Below are 23292 nucleotides of genomic sequence, written 5' to 3'. Positions count from 1 at the left end.
GCTCAAAGGAAGGCTCTCAGCTGCAGCTTTTTTATATTTAAAATCTTTCTGGCTGAGCAATTTCAACTTACTATTGATCCAGATGACGCATTTGATTCCTATAATTGAGATTGGAATTAAAAAAAACCAAAACCAGCCTTTCTGTTTCTCCCAGAATGTTTGTTTCTCACATTTGACAGCTCTGTGTGTGCATTGCTCAGGCTTTTTCCATGATTAAAACGATGGAATTTTTCAAGAGTAGAAAACTGTAGCTGCCTCAGCCCAAAAGTCACCGAGGAGGCTCAGATGTGGGGATGGTGGGGGCAAAATACCTGAGTGTTTTCCCACCCATTGCCTTTTAAATGCTGAGCGGCTGCTAAAGTTATTTTCTGAGGGATCACAGAATCCCAGACAGGTTTGGGTTGGAAGGGAAGTTAAAGGTCACCCAGTTTCACCCCCCCTGCCATGGGCAGGGACACCTTCCACTAGCCAGGTTGCTCCAAGCCCCATCCAACCTGGCCTGGGACACTTCCAGGGATCCAGGGGCAGCCACAGCTTCTCTGGGCAACCTGTGCCAGGGCCCCCCCACCCTCACAATAAAGAATTTATTTCTAATATTTAATCTCAAGCTACTCTCTTTCAGTTTGAAGTCCTTCCCCCTTGTCCTGTCACCTGAGAATTTGGAAAGGATAAACTACAAATAAGACTGAGGCCAGCTTGGAATCCAACCAGCAGGTTCCTGATGCTGCAGGCTCAGTGATCCTCCCCTTCCCCTCCTGCTTTCCCCTGATCCAACAGAATTTACAGCATCTGAACTCCATGGAAATTCTTGTTTCACATGGGATGACCAGGAGGCACAGACTCAGGAAGAGCAAGCCTGAAACTCCCCTCTCTGGGCAGCCAAACGTGCTGGCAGTGACTGGGTTTAGATCTGTCTGTGGGTAGTGTATTGATGGGGAAAGTGCTGTGTATATGCTTGTTTGTTTGCAAAAAAGGTTAAAAAAAAAATTCTATTAAAATCCTGCACCTCTGGGACTGTCTTTGAAAGGCATGTGATGTGACTCCAGGAGAGAAGTGATCAGCCTGCAATAATTTAGATGTTCCTGTTGCTATGGATACTTTCTTTAAGTGAAGCATACCATTATAATTTAAATTTCCAGTAACAAAGAGGAAAAAAAAAGAGAGCATATTAAAAGTAGTAAAAAATGCCAGAAACATAACTGTTTTATTCTTTGCTGTCAGTTTTACTTGTGCTGTGACAGCGTATAGAAGTGATAAAATTGCCACATCTGAGCAGATTTAGTGCTTTTACACATTTTATTACATTAATTAGACCTGAGGCTCGTATGTATGAGTGTGTGATAGAGGCAATAGCCAAGTGACAGGCTGGGTGCTGGGATGTCACATTAAAAGCAGGGGAAGGAGGAGGGTTGTAGCTAAAACAAGACCTGACAAGCAGCAAGTTTGGGGGGGGGTTGTTACAGCAAGATCAGCGGAGGGAGATGGAAACACAAAGGTACAAGCCAAATAACTCCCTGCAAAGTATCACCATCAAGGCTTTTAAGCCAAAACTTTGCCTGGAGTGGTGTTGCCATCCGTGGGATTGCAGCAGCCGAGACAGAAACTGCTGCTGTGGTTTGCAGGGAAGACTCTCGTGGGGAGGTTGGAGTTTTTTGCTGGGCGAGAAATTGCTGATGGTGATGGCTGGAAAGGTGAAATAAAAAAAAAAAACCAAAACTTTGGAGGCAGAAAGTGAGAGATTTGGAGAGGAATTTGCAGAGTGGCTGGTTTGAAAGGAGGGGAGTTAAAATCCCCCTGGGCATCCCCCCCCTGTGTGGCCGGAGAGATGATGGCTTGGTGATTCCAAAGTGGAAACCGTGATGGCAAAAGTTTGGGGCAAACAAGGTGCCTGGGGAATAAACTGCTACCCAAACACTGTTTTTCCTCAAGTCATAGCTCAAAAGACCTGTGTGCCAAGGACGAGCAGGCAGCAGAATCCCTGCTTGGCCACAGCCTGACGTGGGTGGCTGTTTTATTCCAGTTGTGACCAGCAATGTGGTTCCCACCCCCTTCCCTCAGCCAGGACAGGAGCCTTGGCCTGAGCCCGTGGGCTTTAAAGCCAAGCTTTTAAAAATCCATATTTTTCCCTCCTCGCTTCTCCTTTCCAAGCTGAGAGCAGCAGCTGGGTGAGTGATAAATCACAGGAGCCAGCGGGGATTTCAGAGCCAAACCTTGACGGGGTCGATGTTCCCAACCTGCCTCTCCTGATCCTTCCCTTTCGCAGGGAGGGGAGCACGGTGGCCCTGATGGCATTGGTGAGAATCACCTGGCTCCTGGAAAGGAAAAGTGGAGAGAGGGAAGGGCTGGGAGGAGACAGGGTCCCTGCCCGTGGGCACAGCTGGGGTTGGCTGGCACAGCCCAGCCCCTGTGGGGCTTCCAAAGGCCACGCCACAGGGAACCAGGAGCGAGCCCTCAGCTGCAAAGACACGTCTGTGCTCACAGCCCAGGCCAACAGCTTGCCAGCAGGGCAGTGCCCCAGGAGAGGCTGGGAGCTGCCAAAGGTGAGCGGTGCCAGCCCCAGGCTCCAGAGCCCTGCTCAGACACGCTGGCCACGGGCCAGCAGCGGCGCGTGGCCCCGACAGCAGAGCTCCTAATCCGCTTCCCGGGCAGAGCTGAGGGTCCCTCTGGCTCTGCTGGGCAGGAGCTGCTGTGCTGGGAGCTGCTCCAGAGCCAGGAGTGAGGAGGAGTCGCTACCAAAGAAGATCAGAGCCCAGCAGGGACAGGACCAAGTGTGTGTCCAGCGTGAGAGGCTGGTGGCACTTAATTAACCAGGCACTTGGTCACTAATTACCTTCTACCTGCACATTACCCTGTGCAACTGCCTCCAGTCTTCCTGCACTTACTACATCTGCTGCCTTGGCTCCAGCTCTCTGGCCCCATTTCCACTCCCACCTCAGAAGACTTCCTCTTCCTGCAGCTCTTAATGACTTGACATCCCTCCTTTTTGTAAAGCCAATGTTCCTCCTCGGAGCCAAGAACCAGCTGGAGATGTCTGCTTTTAGCAGGGAAGAAAAATAACAACCAACTCCCAGCAATCCCCAATGCTCTCTCCCGTTGTCCTTCCCCTGAGCATCAGAGGAGAGGTGCTAAATAAATGAAGTAATGCAATATTAAGACTCCCTCTGTCATAAGCAGAATCCACTCACTCCTGATAAACTGCTCGCAGTCAGATGCCGGCAGAATCATGGAATATCCTGGGCTGGAAGGGACCCACAAGGATCATCAAATCCAAATCCTGGCCCTGCACAGACACCCCAACAATCCCACCCTGGGCCTGAGAGCCTTGTCCAAACACCCCTTGAGCTCTGGCAGCCTTGGGGCCATGACCTGGGGAGCCTGGGGTGGGTGGGACAGATGGTCAGCAGGATTTAGGGGCATAAAAGTTAAGGAAGGGGGCATAAAAAAGTTAATTTTTGACCAGTTTACAGATTTTTGGCACTGAAATTATGGCTTTTCTCAGAGGGAGATGCTTTCACATGCAGAAGGGGGTTGGCAGAGCAACCCCTCACCCCTCATTCGTGCAGACCAAGGGTGGCTGTGCTGTGGGATCACTCCTGCACTGAGCACTTCAAACCTGGGGAGAAGTTCAAAAGCAGAGGCAGAGACACACACACACAAAATACCCCTCCAGCACTGCATGCTGACCCGTGGTGAGCTCCTCCTGAGCCAGCCCTGCCCTGGGCTGTTGGCAAACACTGCCTGTGTTTTCTGGTTCAGCTCCCCTTGGCTTCCACAGGACAAATCTCATCTTCGCAGGCAGCCGGCACGCAAGGCTGACGTGTCAGAGGGGGACAGCAGTGCTCAACCAACACCCCCCTTTCCCACCCAATCCCCCCTCCGTCCCCAGCCAAAAGGCACTTGTGCTTCTCCACGAGGACTGTTATTTCTTGCTGCAGAGCACAGGAAGCCTCGCAGGGCAGCCCAGGGCTGGCTGTAAGAGCCACAACACACCATTCAGGTGTTCAGATGAAAGGTGGCTCTATTTGTGCGTGGAAAAAAGGACAATTTGGGGGAACCACAGCTCTGCAGCTTTTGCTCAAGCTTGGCACGAAGCTACAAACCCTCTTGGTGCTCCGAGGAGAGAGGTTCAGGGCTCGGTACCTGTCACACTGCACACCCTCGTGCTCCACAGCTCAGCACTTCCCTGAAGCAGCTGGTTTGCAACCTTCCAGCTGGGTTTGGCCTCGACTCACAGAACAACAGCCATCATTCAAGAGCCCTCGCTGAGCAGGGGAAACAGCAACACTTGATAAAACTTAACATCTCCACCTAAACCCAGCCTGCAACTTGGCAGCAGCAAGCTGGGTTCGCTGTTGCACTTTTGGGGATGCTCTGAAGGAGTTTAACTCTGAAGGAGTTGCAGCACCCAGCACTTAAAACATCAAGCCCCGAAGCAGCACGTGGCTGGTGCGAGCTGCAGGTTCTGCTTCCTTAGAGGTGATTTGAGAGGGAGGCTGCAGACGGGCTCTCTGTCAGCTCCCCCGCCCACGCTGGCTACCGGCTGTGGGATGGATGGAGCTGTTCCATCCCGTCCACACCCCGTGCCAGCACAGGGTGACAGACCAGCCTTTCACAGCACAGCCCACGCCAACACCTCTGCTGCTGCTGCGGCTGCTGCGAGGGAGGGAACGGGCAGCAGGATCCCTCCATGTCCCCCCTGGAAAAACACGGGGCTGAGGGGAGAGGAGCCACCAGCTCCCCCAGCCCACCTGAGCCCCCCCCTCCCTCTCTCGCAGCCATCAGAGGGGAAGGAAATGGATGCTGAAAGTTTCTTAACCGGCAGTTAAAAAAAGGTCACATGCGAACGGAAAGATCAATTTGTTCCTCAGCACCGCCATCAGTTATGCATGAAGGCCCAGGCTGCCAGTGCTCAGCACTCGTAATCTGGGACAGCTCACCCTGGAACAGGCAATCTAAACTGAAAAATGAACTTTTAGTCCTTTTTTTTTTTTTTTTTTGTCAGCACTGTGGGATGAGAGGTGTCTCTCACTGCAAAGCTCCACCCGCAGCCCCACTCCAATACCCCAGAGTGGGTGGCAGGTTAAACCTGTCAGCACCCCAGATGGGTTTCCCAATGCACTTCCCAGACAAGGTTGGCAGCCTGGTTGGCTGGGAAGTGCAGGAGCCCAGCAAAGGCAGGAATTGCAAAGGGATGCTGAGCACACAGGGCTGTGCTGGGCTCTCCAGGCTGTTTTTATTTAAAAGGCAGCTGTACAAATTCAGCTCCCCCCCAGGGAGAAGCACTTTGTGACTCAGAAATTCTATAAATTAAAGAGATTTTGGGGGTTTGATGCTACTGGCATCACGTTTTTCTGCAGATGAGCCTGAAGCACTGACCTCCCTCTCCTCACCCATCACCACCCCCTTACCTGGAGGCCAATGCAGGGACAGACTGTACATCCCTCTGTGCATCCCAGGGGGCCACATCCAGTCCCATAAGCATTTCCTGGAAGCAGAACCACGGACTAGTGTCTGACTGCAGCCCTCTTCCCACCTGGATGGCACTGGAATCAGCTGTCCAACAGACACACACCTCCTAAGGATGTTTCCAATCACTTCCTGCTGTGCATCAAGAGACAGGGAGAACTTAACCAGAAATACAAAGGCTTCTACACATTAAAAGGACCCCTGTAAAAGTAAAGTCACCCAGCACAGACGCTCCAAAAAAAATGGTAGAGCTTTTATTTCCCTCGGTACAGATTTTTCTTTACAGCATCAGGTTTTCTTAAAAAACTATATACACACATATATAGTGTTGTGCACTTCGGTATCTGCTCCTGGAGTCTCTAGAAAAGGAGAAAGATCAATGTACAAAGAAATCCTCACAGTCCATCCTACAGCTCAGGCTGTTTTCTGGGGAGATCAGAACTCCTTGAGTCGGGACAAGGCACTGGCTACAACCCCTGCCTGTGCAGGAGGTTCATGTCTCTCCCCTGTGCCTCTGCAGCAGGGACAAGCTTTGATAGTTCCTTCAATCACAAGAGGCTGGTGCTGCACACAGGATCAAGGAAGTCATGGGCACAGTCGTCTGAAGATGTAAAATTGCTTTAAACCCCGTTTTGCAGGATACACAGAGCACACGTTTTATTAAGAGACATGATGAGTCAGCTCCACGAGTCCTCGACACCTTCTCACTCTAACACTTAGGAGGGGAAAAAAAAAAATCTCAAATCTAAGTCAGAGTCACTCAGCTGCTTCCTAATGAATTCTTACAGCTGACAGAGAGGGTTTTTTTTTTTCCTGCGAGCAGTTTTAAGGGAGTTATGAAGAGCTATCTGGGGAATGAATTAGTGCTTCAAATCCAAGTTACAAATCTATAAAACAGATTAGTATACTTCACATAAGGCCACAAACACTGCAAACTGTCAGTGTGACTATTTAGGATCATTAAACTTAATCTTTTAATTAGCATAAGCTTTATACCTCCATTACTTATTTTCAGTTCCAGGAGCAGATGAAGCAGCTTCCTGAGCCTCCTGGGAGCTGTGGCTGTCAGGGAGCAGGGGATCCAAGTACCTGGAAGGGGCACCTCTTGCTAACTGAACATCCAGGTATTGGTCTTGCCCAATCCAATTCCATTGGAGTCCATCGAGTGAGCAACAACCAAATGGTTTTGAGGCAGTAAGAAGTCATGGACAGGCAAATCCACTCAGCCAGGCTGAGAACACAGACCTGTCCTGCTGCTGGTCCACCCAAGCTGCCACTTCCAACACGCTTTAGCAGAACAAATCATTCCTCCTTGGTGGTTTTGCTTTCAAAGCCAACAGTGCAAAGGAGCTTCAGTATTTTGAGTCGCATCAGAGATGGTGGACATGAGGAATCAGCTTTGAAACAGAGCTGCAGCATTGCCAGGTTGGGTTATTTTTGGGTAAATAGCTTCTGAAGAGAAAATACAGGCACTGCTTACCTTGACAACTCGGACCATTGCTTTCAGTTCAAGTTTTAAAGTGCAAAACTTCGTAGAGTCTTTGGGTAAAAAAAGTGTCAATTCCCACAGGGAGCTGGTGAAGAAACGGCCAGAACCCACAGGGGTGATTGACAACTGTGAGAGTGTCACAGACATTCATACAAAAGCAAGATCTCTGCCACCTCTTTGATTTAACACTGTCAGCAGCTGCTGCAAATCTCCTCCCCTCGCCCAGGCAGGTGACGTGTTGTTCAAGAATCAGTGGATTAGTAACAGTTGTGCTTGGAATTGCATTTGCATCTGCAGACCTTTGTCTAGAGGACACACACAGAGGGACTTTGGTGGTGCACAGTCTGTTTTCAGAGAGCAACAGGCACTGCTGAAGGTTCTCCCATGGTATTATTGCCACGTAACACTGGAGATGCTCTCCACGCCTTCCAATAACACATGTAAACGGTAATGGCTGGGAATAAATATGTTCAAGAGCATCTCGTGGTTCAGATAAAAACAAGGTATAAAAATCTGCATCAGGTTTCTAAAGCTTTGGTCTAAACTGTGCTGTAACATCACCTGACCTGGCGAAGAGCCCTTAGAAGAGTCCCTTGTGTACAGCACCTGCAACAGCACGATCCAGTCCAGAGACTTTTAGTGGTTATTCTCTAGTCAGCTTTTAGATGCATTTGACCTCAGAACATGAACAGATCATCCTTCTCGCCTGTGGTGGAATCTATTTTGTTCCAGTCTACAGGGGAGAGCGTTTCTGCACTCTGGATGTCCTGAGCTGTCAGCCCCGTGTCGAGGACGTGAGGGTTTGTTCTTGACTGAGCCAACCTAAGGGGGGAAGAAAAACACAAAGTAAGAACCCAAATCCTGCTGGTTTATAGCCCGGATGCCTGATGCATCCATAACACTGCAGCTCCACATTTCAACACCCTCCAAGGGAATTAAGTGGTTCGGGAAGGGGGGAGCTGGCACAGAACATTTGCAGCGCTCTGAGTCCGTCGCAGCTTTGCTGCTGGTTTGTCCCAGCGTTTCCCCTGCAGGCATCCAGGGAATTTGCAGTCTGGACATCCCATATATTAACGGCCTGGCTGTTTTCCTCCCCGGAGCTATGGCTGGGATCTGATCTCTGCTGCCCAAAGGAGCAGCCTGGGTGCAGTGACTCAGTGTCCTGGCGCTGTGTCTGGACAGGCAGCGTGTGCTGCAGCTCTGCCCGAGCATTAACCCCTCGGGTTAAGACACAGAGGACTCAGCTGATGTTTAACAGCTCCCAGGATCAGCTTTAGGAGCTTTTCATCCCAGATGTTTCGCCAAAACCTAACGAGCCCCAGTTTGTTCTTATTAAATACCTCTGTGAAAAATGCAGCAGCGCAGCATCAGTTCTCCCCGGGCTGAAGGTTAACTCAAATATTTGGTGTTTCATCAAAAAAAAGCTTCAGATTAAGCCACGTTTTTTAATAAAGAAGAAAAATGTCCAGGGATGATGATGATGATGTGGCAGGAATGCTTCTGGAAGCACCCGCCTTGGAGGATGAGCAGCCCAAACACTGAGTCACTACCACAAGGCCGAGGGTGATGTGACAGCTCAGGATCCAGCAACCCAAAAACAAAGCCCACAACCAGCAACATCTGCTTCATTAAGTAGGGCAAGGAGCAGGGGTTGAGGAAAACAGCCAACATCAGGATGCAAATTGAAGCAGCCCCTTTATCAGCCACATCTTGGGACAAGGCTGCTGTGGAAGTGGAAGCTGTAAATCATCCCCCAGAGCCAAACAAGACCCAGAGGGCTGTTTCCTTAGGGCTGAGCAGGCAGTTTTGCAGTGCTGCAAACCCTGGCACAAGCAGATGGCTCTCAGGGAAGGGACAGTGTTGGGTCAGCCCTGCTCCTGCCCAACTCCCTCCTCCAGCACCTCCCAGCCAGAAGAGGAGGAGGAGGAGGAGACCTGGCAGCTCCCTGCTGCCTCTGGCATCTGCACCCAGGGCAGATTTGCCCCAACTGGGGCCTCCACATCTCATGGTGGCCAGGTGGCTTCACACACTGACCTGGAGGAGGAGACCCTAATAAACTACACCATTCCCACCACCCCACAGGGTGGTCCCCATATGAAAACAAGCAGGAAAACCCACCTGAAAGGAAATGGATTTGTTTAACATTGCTGTTCTGCTCGGCATGCACGTGCAGGGAAGCTTTTAATTTGGATTAGAAAGAGAACTAAACCCCTTGAATCAATGGCCACACACTCTGAATCTGTGAGCCAAGGAAGAGCAAAGCCCCCCGTGCCAAAGCTGGGACCAGCATCACAGGCAGCCTGGAAAAGCCTTGGCAAGGGGGAGCAGACACACCAACTGCTTGGGGAATTAAATTCCCTATCACACACAGCCTCTCTCCACCCTTAAAAGGTTGTCAAAATATTTGGCTTATCAGCCAGCCTCAAAGCCTATCTTTCAATTACCAGCTGAGGCACTGATGGGGCAGCTGCCTAGGTCAGATCATGGCACTGATTAGATGAGGAACATTATTAAAAGCCAGTCACCAGTCAAGTCTCTGGGGCTGGTCCCCAGTGGTGGAGTGAACTAGTAAAGGGAGTTATGAGAATTACCTTGAAAACGCCTCGTCGAGACCATCATCCATTTCCTTTGTTAAAGAGATAAAAAGAGAGACAAGTAGTTGCTAAGAGAGCACACAAAAGTGTATTTAGAGGTCTGGCTCTGCACTTGAGCACTGGCAGACAAAAAATGTATGTGCATATTGGCTTCTGAGTGCCCAAATCAACCCTCCTCTGCAATCTGCCTCCTAGGGCAGGTTTTAGCTCTCTCTCTCTGCACAAGCCCCAGGGTAAGAGGTGCAACTCTGGGTGGCCCAGGTTTCCTCCAGGCAGATCCCAGAGCTTGGGTCAGGGATGCTGTGCTCCTCCCACAGCCCAGGGGTAGGGCCTTTTCCCCATCACCCCCAAACAGGCTGATACTGCCCCACTGCCTGTGTGCCCTGGATCTGACCCATCAGCTGGAGCACAAGCCCCTCTGGAGTCAAAGCCAGCCCTTGGCTCCTCCAGCTCTCCCATGGAACTGGCACAGGCTGCGAGTTTCTACCATGAGGACAGAGCTCAGTGAGATGCTCCAGGCATCCCTGGAGCTTTTCTGGATCAGGAACCGGATCAGCAGCTCTGCACCAGCACAGGGGGGACCCTGAAAGCAGCTCTGGGACCCTTTATCTCTGATCTGCTCTTAAGGTTTTCCAGGGAAAGCACTGGAGTTGCTTGAAGGGAGGAAAGGCTTCCCATGTAGGACCGTGGGCTCTGTGTGAGGGCTTTGCTACAGACAGGCTGGACTGCTCCCAAAATCCTGTGATGCACTTACAGACTTAATGCAATTAATAAGTAAAGTATGAAAACTCTGTAAGTAGGGAAGGATTGGAGATTGCTGATAAGCCTCCAGGATTTGATTTAAGCTTAGAGCTGATCTTCAGGTTTAACCTGAAAAGCCTCAGGCTCAGGCCCGCCAGACTCAAGGAACAAGCCCCAGGCAAAGGAATTTATCCTTCAATTCTCCAAAATTCAGCAGAACAGGGGTTTCCAGAGAGGGCACAGGTTGGTGATCACAGAATGGTTTGGGTTGGAAGGGACCTTAAAGATCATCTTGTCCCAACCCCTGCCAGGGACAGTGACACCTTCCACTAGCCCAGGTTGCTCCAAGCCCTGTCCAGCCTGGCCTTGGACACTTCCAGGGATCCAGGGGCAGCCACAGCTTCTCTGGGCAACCTGCGCCAGGGCCTCCCCATCCTCACAGGGAAGAATTTATGCCTAATATCCAACCCACACCCACCCCCTTCCAGTTTAAAAAGGATGATGGAGCACTTGGGCAGGGAGGAGGCTCCCTTGAGGGATGCACACCCAGCACATGGGCTGCATCACTATTTTTCTATTAGTGGTCCATGAAACAATTAAGCCAGATGACTGAGGACATTTCCAGAAGCCATCCATGCTCCCACAGCCAGATACAACCACAAACAAGAGCGAGGGAAAAATAAGAGTAATAATGAACATAAATATAACCTGGTTTTAGTGAGCAGTAAACAAAAGCCATCAACATAATGATTTTTTCCCCTGAACAGAGCAGTTAGGTGGTCTCTCAATTAAGTGACAAACCACTGAGAAATGCTGCTCCAGAATAAGAAATATTCAATTACCCGACAGCAGCGTTTTTCACAGCACCTCACAATCCTGCTCATTTATTTACTGAGCCTAAAAAGGGCAGCAGGTACTCAAACACTAATTAATCATTTCAAGTAGGACACTGAGACCCAGCTCATTTGGGCACCCCTGAAACCCTCCCTGAGCAGCTCGGCCACCCCACAGCTCCCAGGGGGAAGGAGTTATCCAAGGAAAAGCCCTTTGCTGGGACCTGGAGCACACCCATGGAGGTGGCACCCCATCCCCAGCTCCCACTTACCCACACCACGTTGTTGTTCACAGAGGAGCTGGGCCCAAACACGCTGTTATCCAAGTGGGGGGGGTCTGTGCTGCTGCTCAGGGGTGATTTGGCAGGATCTTCAAAATCCAGCAAGTTCCCCGTGGCTGCTGCTGTGGGTAGAGTGGAGAAGGGATGAGGGGAGGGGGAAAAGAGACACACAACCAAACCTTTTGGCAATCAAATCAACTTCCTTCAGGATGGCCCCAAATCTGAGCATGGAGGAGCTGCATTCACCCCAGTGCTGATTTATCTGTGATTTATCTGTGGTGCCCAGATCAGGCACCTGAGAACCTCTCAACAGGGATTCAGGGGAGGACCAGCTTCTTCCCTCCAGCAGCCAGTGGGAAGGCTCCTGGGTGCCCACTTATGCCCAGGATGAGTGAGGATCAGCCCCAGGACATCCCAGCCCAGGGTGGGAACAGGCCATGGGCAGTACCCTCAGCTCAGCCCATGGCATCAATTCAACATCTTGCAAACCTGCATCAGTATTTTACAGGGCAAATCCTGCACTGGGCAAAGAACAGTTCAGAGCTTGGGGGTGTTCAGGGAAGCACTGGGGGGATGCAGAAGTGCCCCAGCTCCAGAGCCTCCCCCAGGCAGACACTGGAGCCCATTCCCACACCCATGGCAGCCCAGGGCCACACTTATTCCCATGTGCCACCGTTTGTGACAGATTCCTCCAGTTCTGAGCCTTCACAGGAAGAAACAAGATGTGCCAGCCTGGAAGGAAGCCCAGTTTAATGCTATTTTCCTCTGTGCCAAATCCTCTTATCTCCGTGGCCAGCATGGAAGAGAGATTAGCCTTTTGTCCCACTTCTCCCTGTCTCTCGTCTCGGAGGCAGCAGAGGACCCATGGCCAGGCACTGAATTATGAGGGGATTTACTATTTAATTGTTTTATTTCACACACCTCTCCTTCCTTGGGGGAGCTGGAGGCAGAGGGGCACCTGGATGTCCCCCTCCTTCAGCCCATGGGATGGTGAGTGTTGCTGTGGGTTTGAGACAAACCCGGAATCAAGCTCGGGATGTGGAGATCCACACTAAGCTCTTAAGGACATTATGGCCAATTTGCCTGGGGCAGAAGTAAACAGATTTGGGGTGGCAGCAGCTGTGGATGAGGGGCTGCAGGAGGTATTTAAGGGGGAGAAGGAGCGGCTCAGCCAAGAACTCTGTGAGGGCAACATCTCTGCTAGGCCAGAAGTGTAGCTCCTTGGGGGTCTTCAGAGCCTTCCCAGGAGCTTACCCTGTCCAGGGAAAACCCCCCAGCCTGTTCCCATCCCCAAGCCTGGAGCAAAGCTCTGCTGGGGGTGACTCACGTGTGTCAGGGCAGGCAGGGGCTTCTGAGCTGGGGCTGCTCGTCCCTTCTCCTTCCAAGATGGACCTTTCCCGCTTTTCCTTCTCTGAAAAAGAAGAAAACCCCATCACTGCTCACAGAGTGCTTCCCCACAAGCTTTTAAGGAGGAGGAGGGATGTGGGACAGCTCAGATGGGGCACCCTGCAGCAGCCCAGGCTCTGGGTGTGTTTCATAATCTCCTGGAAGGTGAAAGCAAAAATCCTGAGAGTGGCAGCAGAAATCTCGACAGCAGCAGGTCTCTGAAGCACCACAGCCCAGCACCGGGTCCTTGAGCAAGAAAGGAGCACAGCCAAAACCTGGCTGGATTTACAAGGCTGTCGAGAGGAACCTGGAGGTGCCTCGCGCCAGCTCTGGAAGCAGCCTGGAAATTTGGAGGCCAAGGGGAAAAGGCACTTGAAAGCTGGAAAAAGCCCAAAGTCATCCCTTGAAAGCGAAGAGAGGGAAGAGGGGAATAAAACTCACCTTCCTTAGCTGCTTGCCAGAGCTCAAAGGCGATTTTGAAGGCCTGTGCCACGGTGAGGGTGACAGCCTGTGCCTGGAACGAGAGCAGCGAGGCAGGATGTTAATCCCCGTGTAGATTTAAATCACTTGGAGGTTTTGCTTTCCAGAGTCATGTTAACCTGGATGCAACCAGTCCTCCGCTCCCGCCTGGCCGGGGAGGGGAATCAAATATTGATGGAAGCAGAGACTTGCTCCGTGTAGGACACGCAGCTCGTTGTAGACGCGTCCTCAGGTGTCATGGGGAGAGGGAGGAGGCAGGGACACGGCTGTCACAGCCAGGGTGGTGATGGATGGGGAGACAGGAATGCACAGCTCCTCCTGCACCCCACACCTCAGCCCCAGGCAGGAGCTGCACGGATCCGGGCTCGTCCTCACAGCTCCCTGAGGGATGTGGCTCCCCCCCCACCGTGGAGCATCACCCATGAGAACAGCACCACCTCACAGGGATCAGTGCCTGGGATGAGCCCTGGACCACAGCTGGCCACACGGAGCTGGGGAGGGCTGAGCAGAGCTGCATCCATCCTGCCCCAGCACAGCTATGAACACCAGGATGCCCTGAGAGCAACAGGATGAAATGCCAGGAATCTGCTGCTCTCTCCAACCTTGGAGGCAGGACGAGCCAGACCCCAGGCTCTTCCCTTGGCTTGGACCACCAGCGTGGGCTTGTCCTGCTCCACCCCAGGCCGCGGCAGGAGCAGGGACACCAACCCCATGAGCCCCTCCATCCCTCCCCGAGCTTGAGCAGCACTAAAACCACCCACCACCACCTTAAACAGCACGAGCTGCTGGAGATGTATAAATAGTGACATAAATGCCAGTTTCATTAGGAGCAGGCAGAGCTCAGGAGCAGCTTAAGCACCGGGAGATAACGAGGAACACTCCGCACGGCTGGCGCTGCGGGAGCCTCGAGGCCCGAGTTTGTTTTACCAAGTTGTAAACTAAACAAACCCGGATCCAGGTCAGGAACCTGCAGCCCTGGCAGCTCGGAGGATGGAGACATGGAGGGACACAAATGGGGCACAGCATCCCGTGCAGGTGGGGGGGAGGAGAACCCCAAACCTATCAGTGCCAATTAAGCCTGGAAAGCAGGAGAGCTCGTTTGAATGTCAGAGCTATTTACATCTTTGATGGAAGTGCAAATGCTTTATGGCAAAAAAACCTTAAATATGGTAATTAAGTATGAAACTCCTCACAGCTGTTTACAATTTAAGCTGTCACATCTGAATCAAGTTTAATAGACCCAGCTACCGTTGAGAATTACCCATGAACTAAAAATATGGACTAATTATATGCCCGTGGCTGGTAGCTGTGGTACATCCAGGGACCCTGCCCTGGGGAGGGATCCCAGTCTGGGAGCAGGGATCACCTTACCAGCAGGATGTTTATGCATTTTACAGACTAGGAAAAAAAAAAAAATTATTTCTAGTTTTTGCCACAAAAGGCCTTGGAGAACTTTATTTGGAGGGAGACGCGCTGAGCTGATGTACCACTGAGATAATTCTTTTAGCACTAGAAAGATTTAAATTTTAATTTGCAGAGCGAGGCTTATCTTTGCCGTGCAAGGATGGGAGCACACGCCGTGGAACGGAGAGACAACTTGTAGCTTCCATTATTCTCTCCATGGAAAAAAAAAAAAAAAATTAGTTGGGAGAAGCACAGAATATTAACAAAAGTGAGGTGGCTGCACTCCAGGCACAGGAATGCTCCTGAGAACCCAGGAATCACCACGCTGGGACGCAGGGGGTGGGAATGGCTCTCAGCAGGTTTGTTTCCCTGTAGGTTTGGGAGATCCCATTCTCCACGTGGGCCCTGCAAGAGGCACTAGGGGAAGGATTTATGCAGGCAGAGGGGTTGGACCTGCCTTTCCTCTGCCCTAAAGTCCCTTCCTGTCACAGGGAGGGGGCTCAACTGGCTCCATGAGAGACCTCCAGGGCTCTCCTTGCCCCATTTGCAGCCGGTGCCCATTGACCCACCTCCCTCCCTCACCAGCTCCGGGTCCCTGCCCGTCCTGGTGCACTGAATCAGCAGGAAAAAAATCCCACAAGTAGGTTCAAAGCAAGAGCCAGAGACTCTTTTGTACGCACAGGCCTGTGCTCTGAGCCCCATCCCTGGCCCACAGTGGGGTGTCCCACGCCAATCCCACAGGAAGGACACGGCCCCGCCACAAAGACGCCGCTAAAAACTGGACATGGAACCTCGATGGCAAGAAATGGAAGGGAGCCAGGGAGGGCAGCAAGCCCAGAACAGCTGGGCTGAGAGCCTCCCTCATTGGGGTCCCCCTAGGCACCTCAGTGGCAGCCTCTCTGGAGATCCCCCTGCCTGCCAAAGCCTCTCCACACGCCGGGCTCAGACCGGCTCCGGCAGCCCAGGGAAGTGGATGCGGAGCAGGGAAGAGTCCCAGCAGCTGGGAATGCAGCATGGAAGGGGATTTTCAGGTGCTGGTGCAGGGTCAGGTCCTCTTACTCCCACCCCAGAGGGCAGAGAGGCTTTTAGGTGCCAAGACAACGGGCTGAATCCAGCCTGGAGTTAACGGATAGGCCGTTCCCCCCTCTCTCTAGCTGGGGGCAGAGCTCTTATCTCACCACTTCAGCCCCTCTCTGCTTCCTCCTCCTACATCCCCACTTCTTCCTCTGGACTGACCATTTTCCGTTTGGTACAGAGGAAGGCATGGCACTCCAGGTTCTCATTGAGCTGGTTCTGGGCAATGTAGGCAAACACTTTATCGTGGATCTTGTCTGCCGTGCAGTAGGATATCCTGAAAGACAGAACGAAACGTGTCTGGGGCACTGAGCACGAGGCAGATCCACCAACCCCTCCTCGGAGCTGCCAGCAGGCGCCTGCCCCAGGGCTTCCAGCTCCAGGGCCAAGCAGGGAAGGCAGAGGGAGCACAGGAATGTTGCCAGGCCTCAGCACAACTCCTTCCCAAAGTGGAGGAGCCGATGCCACGGGGTTTGAGTGCAAGAGAAGCCCAGAGCCACTCCCGCAGCCACAGCGTGACCCACGTGCACCACACGGAGAGGCAGGAGAGAAGAGAAGAGACAGTGTTTCACCTTCTGGGAAAGGACAGGTTAAAGGAGGTAAAGAGTCCAGCAGGCCATCCTGGGACTACACCTGACAAAGGCTCTGCCTTCAGAAGAGAGACTCGCTCAGAAGGTTCTCCCTGGAGGATGAGCTTGCAAGGAGAGAGGGGTTGCTCCCAGCCTGCGATTTAATCTTGAGGCTCAAACCAGAGAAAAGAAATTGATGCAGGAGTGCCCAAGAGAAGCTGTTGCAAAGGCTGAAATTCAGGCTCTGAGATCTGCAGCAGCAGATGCACGGAGTGCCCTGAGAGCCCTGAGCACACTGGATGTGGGGAGGGAGGCTCAGCCTCCTCCATGGAGCATCCCCAGGATGGCAGAGTCTCTCCCAGCCCCTGGGCAGGTCCAGGCTGACTCTGAAATGCCAAACAAGGCCCTGGAAGAGCAACAGGCTGGAGAGACCAGGCTGTAATTGAGGGCTCAGTTCCCTTCTGCAGGGCAGCAGGTCCCTCAGCATCAACCTCCACCATCGCCCATGGTCCGTCCCTGCCAGGAGCTGCAGGACTGAGTGTCCTGTCTGAGGCCAGCAAGCACAGGCTGCAGCAGTCCCACAGGTTTAGTGCAAGGTGGCAGCCAGCAAAGCCTCTTCCCTGGGCACACAACAGATCAAACAGCTGTTAAGGAAAGAGAAAACCCGAGTAAAAAGTGCAATCTTTCAGTGAAAGTTCTCCCATGGCCCCATTTTGCCCCTTCAGCTCCTGCTCTTGCTGTCCCTGAGAGTTAGCAGGGAGGGGACTGGAAGGTCCCAGTTCCCAGCAGATGCTGAGACTTAAAAAAGCCACATTCAAAATTTATTTACACTGCATTAGTTTCTTACATGTGAGGATGTCTCTGCTCAATGGCCTATATTTTGTTTTCCAGAGCTGAGCTGTGCTCTGGTCTTATCAAAGAGGCGCCTGGAAGTTCACTCTTTTCTCCCACTTTTCACAAAACTGCAAGGTCACTCCTTTAATAATTATGACAAAGCCAAGGCAAGTCATCTGTGCTGGCACATGGCCCTTCCAGCACCCTCTGGCTCAATATTAGATGGTCATTAATTTCCAGGGACAGGAGAACTCACACCTGCCTCTGAAGTGAGACAGTTTTAGCCTCTGGCAGCAGCACATCCAGTGACAGTGGCTGCATTTTAGCCATGGCCACCCCATCCTGCCCCAGCACACGAACCAGGGAAGAGCTCAGAGCCAGCATCATCCCAGTGGATAGAGAAGCCAAGGAGAAGACAGCAGAGGTGTCAGAGGAAAGCCCTGGGCCTGCCACTGGAGGGGCACACTCACAGAGTGGGTAGAAGACCCCCCCATACACACAGATCCCACTAGTCACCATGACCCCACAGCACCAGCATCTCCCAGGAGCAGTGACAGTCCCCAAAACAGCCTGTTTGGGAAGGGCTGGCTTCAGTCAATGAATCAGGGGCTGCTCATACTCTGGTGCTGACAGGAACAGCTTTATCGACAGCTGTTAAAGTGTCGGGGGAGAATTTAAGGCAGCATCTAAAATCCCTGATCCCACAGCTCTGCCTGCTCTTCCACCAGGGCAGGGATCCCGATTTTGGCACGGCTGCTTTGCCCAGCTCTGCTTTAGCAGCAGGTTTCTGTCCCAGGGAGGGCTGGGCTCTGCACCCCTGGCTGTGTGTGACTGCTGGGGTTTGGAACTGAAGAAAAGCAAGTGGGTTAGTGGTGTGGTTAGAGAGAACCCTGAGCCCCTGCTCCCCTTCCCAGGTCTAGCACAAAGCAGCAGGTGAAGGACAGAAGCAGAGTGGCAGGGATGCAGAGGGAAAAGGGATGAAGGAGATGGAAAAGGCCAGATCCAAACCGAGCTCTGCTCCACCAGGCCTGTGCCTACCTCCTGCCACTTTGGAAGAAATGCTTCTAAAAGAAGTATCTTCCAAAAGCCAGAGGAGGGGATATGGGATAACCCAACCTTGCCCTCCCCACCCTGGTACCGTGTCCCAGCAGCTGCCCCAGCCCTGCTCCCTGTCAGAGCCATTTAAACACAACAGAGACACGGAGCAGGCAGTGAGGGGACAGCAGCCCCAGCTCAGGGGTGCTCTGACCATCCTCTGTATTCCACCCTTGCCCTCACCCTGGATGCTCTGGCATTTCTACTGCCACAAACAGGCAGTAAAGCCACACGTGGCCATGGAGTGCTTGGCTGTGGATCTGCTGTTTTTTGCACACACTCCACCCCCAGGCTCGTCACGTCTTTCCTTGCCCCCAGCTGGACACGTCGCACCACACGTAAATTTACCTTAAATTTATCACCCACTCTCCTTCTCCCACCTTTGCTTTCCACCCAGACGTGGTGGCCAGCGGGGCAGCAGCTCAGACCAGGTGGAGGTGGAGCAGAGGAGCAGCTCTGGCACACGGAGTGCACCCCAAAACCCACCTGTATATGGAGATGTTCTCGATCAGCTCGTTCGTGCTGCTGTCGTTCAACACGATCCCCCGGGGAGAGACTTTCAGAGTCACTTTCTGCAGTTTCTTCCCACTTGCTTTCGCCTTTGGAAGGGAAAGATGGAGGGGAAAGTTCCAGGTTTTTAAGGCTGATACCTCCAAAGGCACGTGAGCAGAGACCCCAGAGACGCACATTAATATCGCTCGTTACTGCCAGAGACTGATTTTACCAGCAGGTGTGATAAAGCACTTGTTAAAACTTTTCCTGCCCTGAAGCCATGATTTTTACTGGCACTAAGGAGACAAGGGCACACATCACCCACTCCATGCCATGCACAGGCACTTCCAGCCCAGCACCTCCACAGGGATTTCCCCGTGGCCACTGGCACGAGCCGGCAGCTGCTCTGGCCGAGCCCTGCAAGTGCCTGGTGAAACTCTGGGGAGTTTTGCCTTTCTGGCCAGTTCTAGAGCAGAGGGGACACCAGCACGAGCGAGGGAGCTGTGCTGGGAGCAGGATGGTCCTGGACAAAGTGGGCTCCCAAGGAGCTGGCTCTGAGCTGTGCTGCTGGACCCTGCTCCCGTAGCAAAGCGTCCCCTGTGCAAGGCCACGATGGCAGCTTAAAAAGTAACTCCACTTTCATGTGCCACTTTCTCTTGTTTACTACTCTCATGCTTTCAGCCTTCAGGTTACACTCAGCTCACTGCCCAGCCGGTCTCCAAAAGAAATAATACACATCCAGTGAGTTCCAGGCTGCAGACCAGGATCCTCTGCCCTGGTGACCTCATGAGCCACAACCAGAGTGGCCAGTCCTGCCTCTCTGAGGCCGCCTCAGCCCCGTGGCTTTATTTAAAGGCTCAGTTCCCAGTGGCTCAGAGCAGACGTGGAGGGCTCTGCCAGCAGCTCCCGCTTCACGCGAGCGCTTCCCTCCGTCCGGCTCAGCACATGCCAGGAAAGGATCCAGCACTACCCAGTGCTGTCCACCACCCCACTGAGCTTTACAACAGTTAATGGCACAGCTGGGGCTTTGCCTCACTCAGTTTTACAAGGGCTTAAAGTGCTGATTTCACTCGGAGCTGGAGGGTGGCTGAAAACCAGTCCCCTCTTGCATCACGGGTTCCAGTGGGACAGCGGCTGCTCCGGCTGGGAATTGGAGCAAGCTGCCCTGCTCCCTTCTCCTCTTAACCCTGCCAATCCTGGGAAGGAAAACCCAGAACTGCACTGGCCATGCTCCAAACGCTGTCCCTGCCTTTCAAGAGGAGACACAGCCCCAGGGCAGGCTGATTTCACCAGGTCAGAGGCTTCTCACACACCCAGGGTCACTCGGGCTTATCAAGGGGAGCCAGAGCTCAGACACTCAACACCAGCTTCCCACAGCCTGCCCCATCCCAGGGTCAGGGCTGGCCCCAAGGGCTTTCCAGTGCCACTGTCTGCAGTTCTACCCACACCATCAGACATCTGCACGCCCCTGGAGGGGCTGGACCTGCAATCCTGACCCCCCGAGCCCACAGCTGCCTCCAGACCTGAGGATTTTGAAACCCTCCCCGGTGACAGACTCGTTTGAAGAGCAGGAGATGGGGCTCTGCTCCAACACAGACACTCACAGTGGCCACAATCCTTTTGACAGCAGCTGCAGAGAGCTCCTCTCCCTTGGGCTGCTCCACCAGTGTCATCCCCATGTACTTGAGGCTGAAGAGCATCCCCTCCAGCAGCGTCTCGCGGGTGTCAGTCCAGTTCTCTGGGAGCTCTAGGGAGACAACAAAGAGACTCTTGGATTCCCAAACACACAAGGGACATCCCTGAGGCTTTAGGTACAAGCAGGGTGTTGGTTTAGCTGCTGCCTGGACTCCCAGGCCTGAGCAGCTGGGAGCTCAGGGAAGGAGATGGGGCAGAGACCCGGCTGCTGGAGGAGGCAACAGAACACTTCAACCATGCAGCAACCACGAGGTACTCACATGGGGAACCTCATCATCAGCCTCTGCAGCTCTCCAACACAGCAAAAACGAATCCCAAAATGCTTTCCACAAGCCACGACAAACAGAAGCAACCTTTTAGTTTAACTGTGAGCACCCAGGCCCACACCATAACCAAGGGGATCCTGAGCCCCAGCCCAGTGCAGGGCTCGGTGCCACAGCAATGACCTTACCCAGTGCAAACCATCACCTACACACTCAGGCTAAGACAGGATTTACTGCTAAGCCCAGGCAGCTGCCAGGACCCAGGTGAGGTGCTTTGACCTCCTAAATCGGTCACCTACAGCCCTGAGGAGCCCTCACACAGGTGAAGCCTCAGCGAGGAGAGGTCTCTGCTCTCCCCTGCAGACCACCAAGGAGACAACTGGCCTCTTCCCTGAAGTGCAGGGAGGGTGGGAAGGAGTGTTCTAAATACAGAGCTAAGTTTGGGACCAAAGTGAAAGCCAGGTGGGTGTTTCTAAACCTGAAATGACACCACAGGAGCCACCTTCCAGACCTGGAGCTGGCAACCCGGGATGTGCAGCTCTTGTGTTTTAAGGAGGGTCTTGCTTTGAGCAGGAGGCAACAAACCACAGCCCTGAGGAGCGATGGGGCTCCCAGAGACTAAACATGTCCCTGAGGCTTTGCTGCCTCGAAATCAGCCTCCTCCAAGCAGTGGGGCCAAACTCCAGAGCTCCCTGCACACCTGCAGGGCAGGAGGGCTGGGCTACAGGGATGTGGGGGACCTGGCTACACCCCTGGGATAACCCCTGGTGACTCAGCCTCCCTGCAAAGGCAGGACAGGAGATAAGCCATAAACCCCAGCACCACTCCCAGTGGTGAGACACCGGTGAGACTCCAGCCGGAGTGACGGAATCCAGGTGGGAGTGGTCCCATGGGGAGTGCAGGGCTTCTGTGCCCAACACACACACAGCTCCCGGAGAGGGAAGGGGAAAATAACAGGCACAGGTGGGATGCTGTGTTAACCTGGTATCCCAGAGGGTGCCAGCACAAAGCCTGGATTTCTCAAAAGCCAAGGGCGCTGCCACTGTCCTCCCGTGAGCACTCCAGGATGGTTTGTGTGCCACGGACCCTGCCCCACCTTCCCTGCCCCACCAGCCAGGCACTGGTCCCGTTATCACCGAGCCCAGGGACACTCCAAACACCCCACACTGCCTGGGGTGATGCCACCTGCAGCCAGGCCCTGGGACGGAAATAGAGGTGGTTTAAGGGAAGCCACTAAAGTGCTTTCAGAGAGGAAGGAGCAACCCGGCAGGACAGAGACACTTCTCCACACATCCTGTTCTGCACCCTCTGCCCTCACCCCTCCTCCCGTTAGCACACAACCATCACCCAGCCAAGGGCAAGGGGGGCAGTTTTCAAGGTCACGGCATCTCGAGGGGCATCTCCGCCGGGCACACCCGCCAAGGGCACGTTGGGCAGCACCCCACACACACCGCACGGCCCCCCACCCCATCCCACCCCCCTCCCCAAGCCCCGTGGCTGCCCCCCAGCCCTCCGTGTCCCGCGGCTGCTCCATCCCTAATCCCAGGTGTAACAGCGCCGGGTCAATCCCATGGGATTAGCAAGAGGAAGAAGTTTGATCTCGCCGCGGGTGGCGAGGGGTGCACGGAGGCAAAGCTCCCCCCGTCCTGCCGCTGCCACGCTCGGGGGGGGAGCCGGGCCGGTCCCCCCTTCGCCGGGAGGGCGCCCGGCTGGGGCCGAGTGGCCGCTCGCCACGGGGCCATCGATCGTGTGACAAAGCCAACCGCGGGACGAGGTCAGAGACTGCCCGCCGGGCTCCAGCCCTTGTCCCAGGCTGGGGGACGGGGACAGACCCCCACCCACCACGGGGGGACGGGGACAGACCCCCACCCGCCAGCGGGGGGACGGGGACAGACCCCCACCCGCCAGCGGGGGGACGGGGACAGACCCCCACCCGCCAGCGGGGGGACGGGGACAGACCCCCACCCGCCAGCGGGGCACAGGGACAGCCCCCCCCCCATCATCCCCCCCGGGGGACGGGGACAGACCCCCCCACCCATCATCCCCACCGGGGGACGGGGACAGACCCCCCCCCATCCATCCGACCCCGCTGTTGCACAGGGAAGAGGTGCAGGGGTGTGTAAGGGGGGAAAAAGGGAGCTAAAGGGAAAAGTTAGAAAAAAAAAAAAGGTGCGGGAGAGAGAGAGAGAGAGAGAGAGAGAGGGGGGAGCAAAGCAGAAAAGGGAGTACAGGGGGATGGGAAAGGGGAGAGAGAGGACGGGGCAAAGCGACGTGAAAACGGGGCGCAAGCCGGAGAAAGAGGGGAGGGGGGGGGAAAAGTGGGTGCAGGGGGCACGAGAAGCGGGATAAAGCCGGGAAGGAAGAAAGGCGGGATGCAGGACAAGGGGGGGTGCAGGGAGAGCGCGCTGGCGGGAGGGGAAGGGTGAAAAGAAGGGCGCCGGGTCTCACTCTTGTGCCGGCCGCCGGCCCAGGAGGGTTTGTGGACGCTGGGGCTCCGCAGCAGGGCACGACCCGCCGACTTCAGCGCGTCCATCCCGGCGCTCCCGGCCCGGCCCCGCCGCAAACTTTGCTGCGGCGCCAGCGCTGACCGCGTCCG

The 23292-nt window shown here is 53.9% G+C and overlaps 1 protein-coding gene across 8 annotated transcripts; it reads right to left on the bottom strand.

Moving 5' to 3' along the window:
• Positions 1 to 622: 622 nt before the first annotated feature.
• LDLRAP1 (low density lipoprotein receptor adaptor protein 1) lies at positions 623 to 23292 on the bottom strand. Of its 8 annotated transcripts, none has more exons than XR_007907678.1 (12): positions 23145 to 23291; positions 20343 to 20485; positions 18733 to 18845; positions 15911 to 16025; positions 13232 to 13304; positions 12732 to 12815; positions 11396 to 11526; positions 9547 to 9581; positions 6463 to 7777; positions 5573 to 5598; positions 3466 to 5485; positions 627 to 2312 (listed from the first exon to the last, which is right to left on the bottom strand). XR_007907678.1 is itself a non-coding variant. In XM_051807307.1 (9 exons), exons 1-9 carry the CDS (start codon positions 23227 to 23229, stop codon positions 7633 to 7635), a joined length of 924 nt encoding a protein of 307 aa, XP_051663267.1. In that variant the 5' UTR covers positions 23230 to 23291; the 3' UTR covers positions 5699 to 7632. The 8 variants fall into 8 exon arrangements, 1 of the variants encoding a protein (XP_051663267.1); XR_007907677.1 differs by having other exon boundaries at positions 627 to 4262; positions 5409 to 5485; XR_007907679.1 differs by having other exon boundaries at positions 638 to 2312; positions 5409 to 5485.

Source organism: Manacus candei, unplaced genomic scaffold (genome assembly GCF_025592945.1).
Source record: "Manacus candei isolate 608988 ecotype Guabito, Panama unplaced genomic scaffold, ASM2559294v1 h1tg000070l, whole genome shotgun sequence".
Classification (NCBI taxonomy): Eukaryota; Metazoa; Chordata; class Aves; order Passeriformes; family Pipridae; genus Manacus; species Manacus candei.
The sequence above is the reverse complement of the archived record's forward strand: the minus strand, read 5'-3'. Positions and strand labels throughout refer to the sequence as shown.

What these genes read in the sequence shown, in the direction of transcription:
- LDLRAP1 (XM_051807307.1), bottom strand. Translation starts at nt 23,229, where the DNA reads ATGGACGCGCTGAAGTCGGCGGGTCGTGCCCTGCTGCGGAGCCCCAGC. An exon ending in GGCCGGCGGCCGGCACAAGA is followed by an intron (nt 20,486 to 23,144) that starts GTGAGACCCGGC and finishes TTGTCTCCCTAG; the next exon opens with AGCTCCCAGAGAACTGGACT. An exon ending in TCAAAAGGATTGTGGCCACT is followed by an intron (nt 18,846 to 20,342) that starts GTGAGTGTCTGT and finishes TCCCTTCCAAAG; the next exon opens with GCGAAAGCAAGTGGGAAGAA.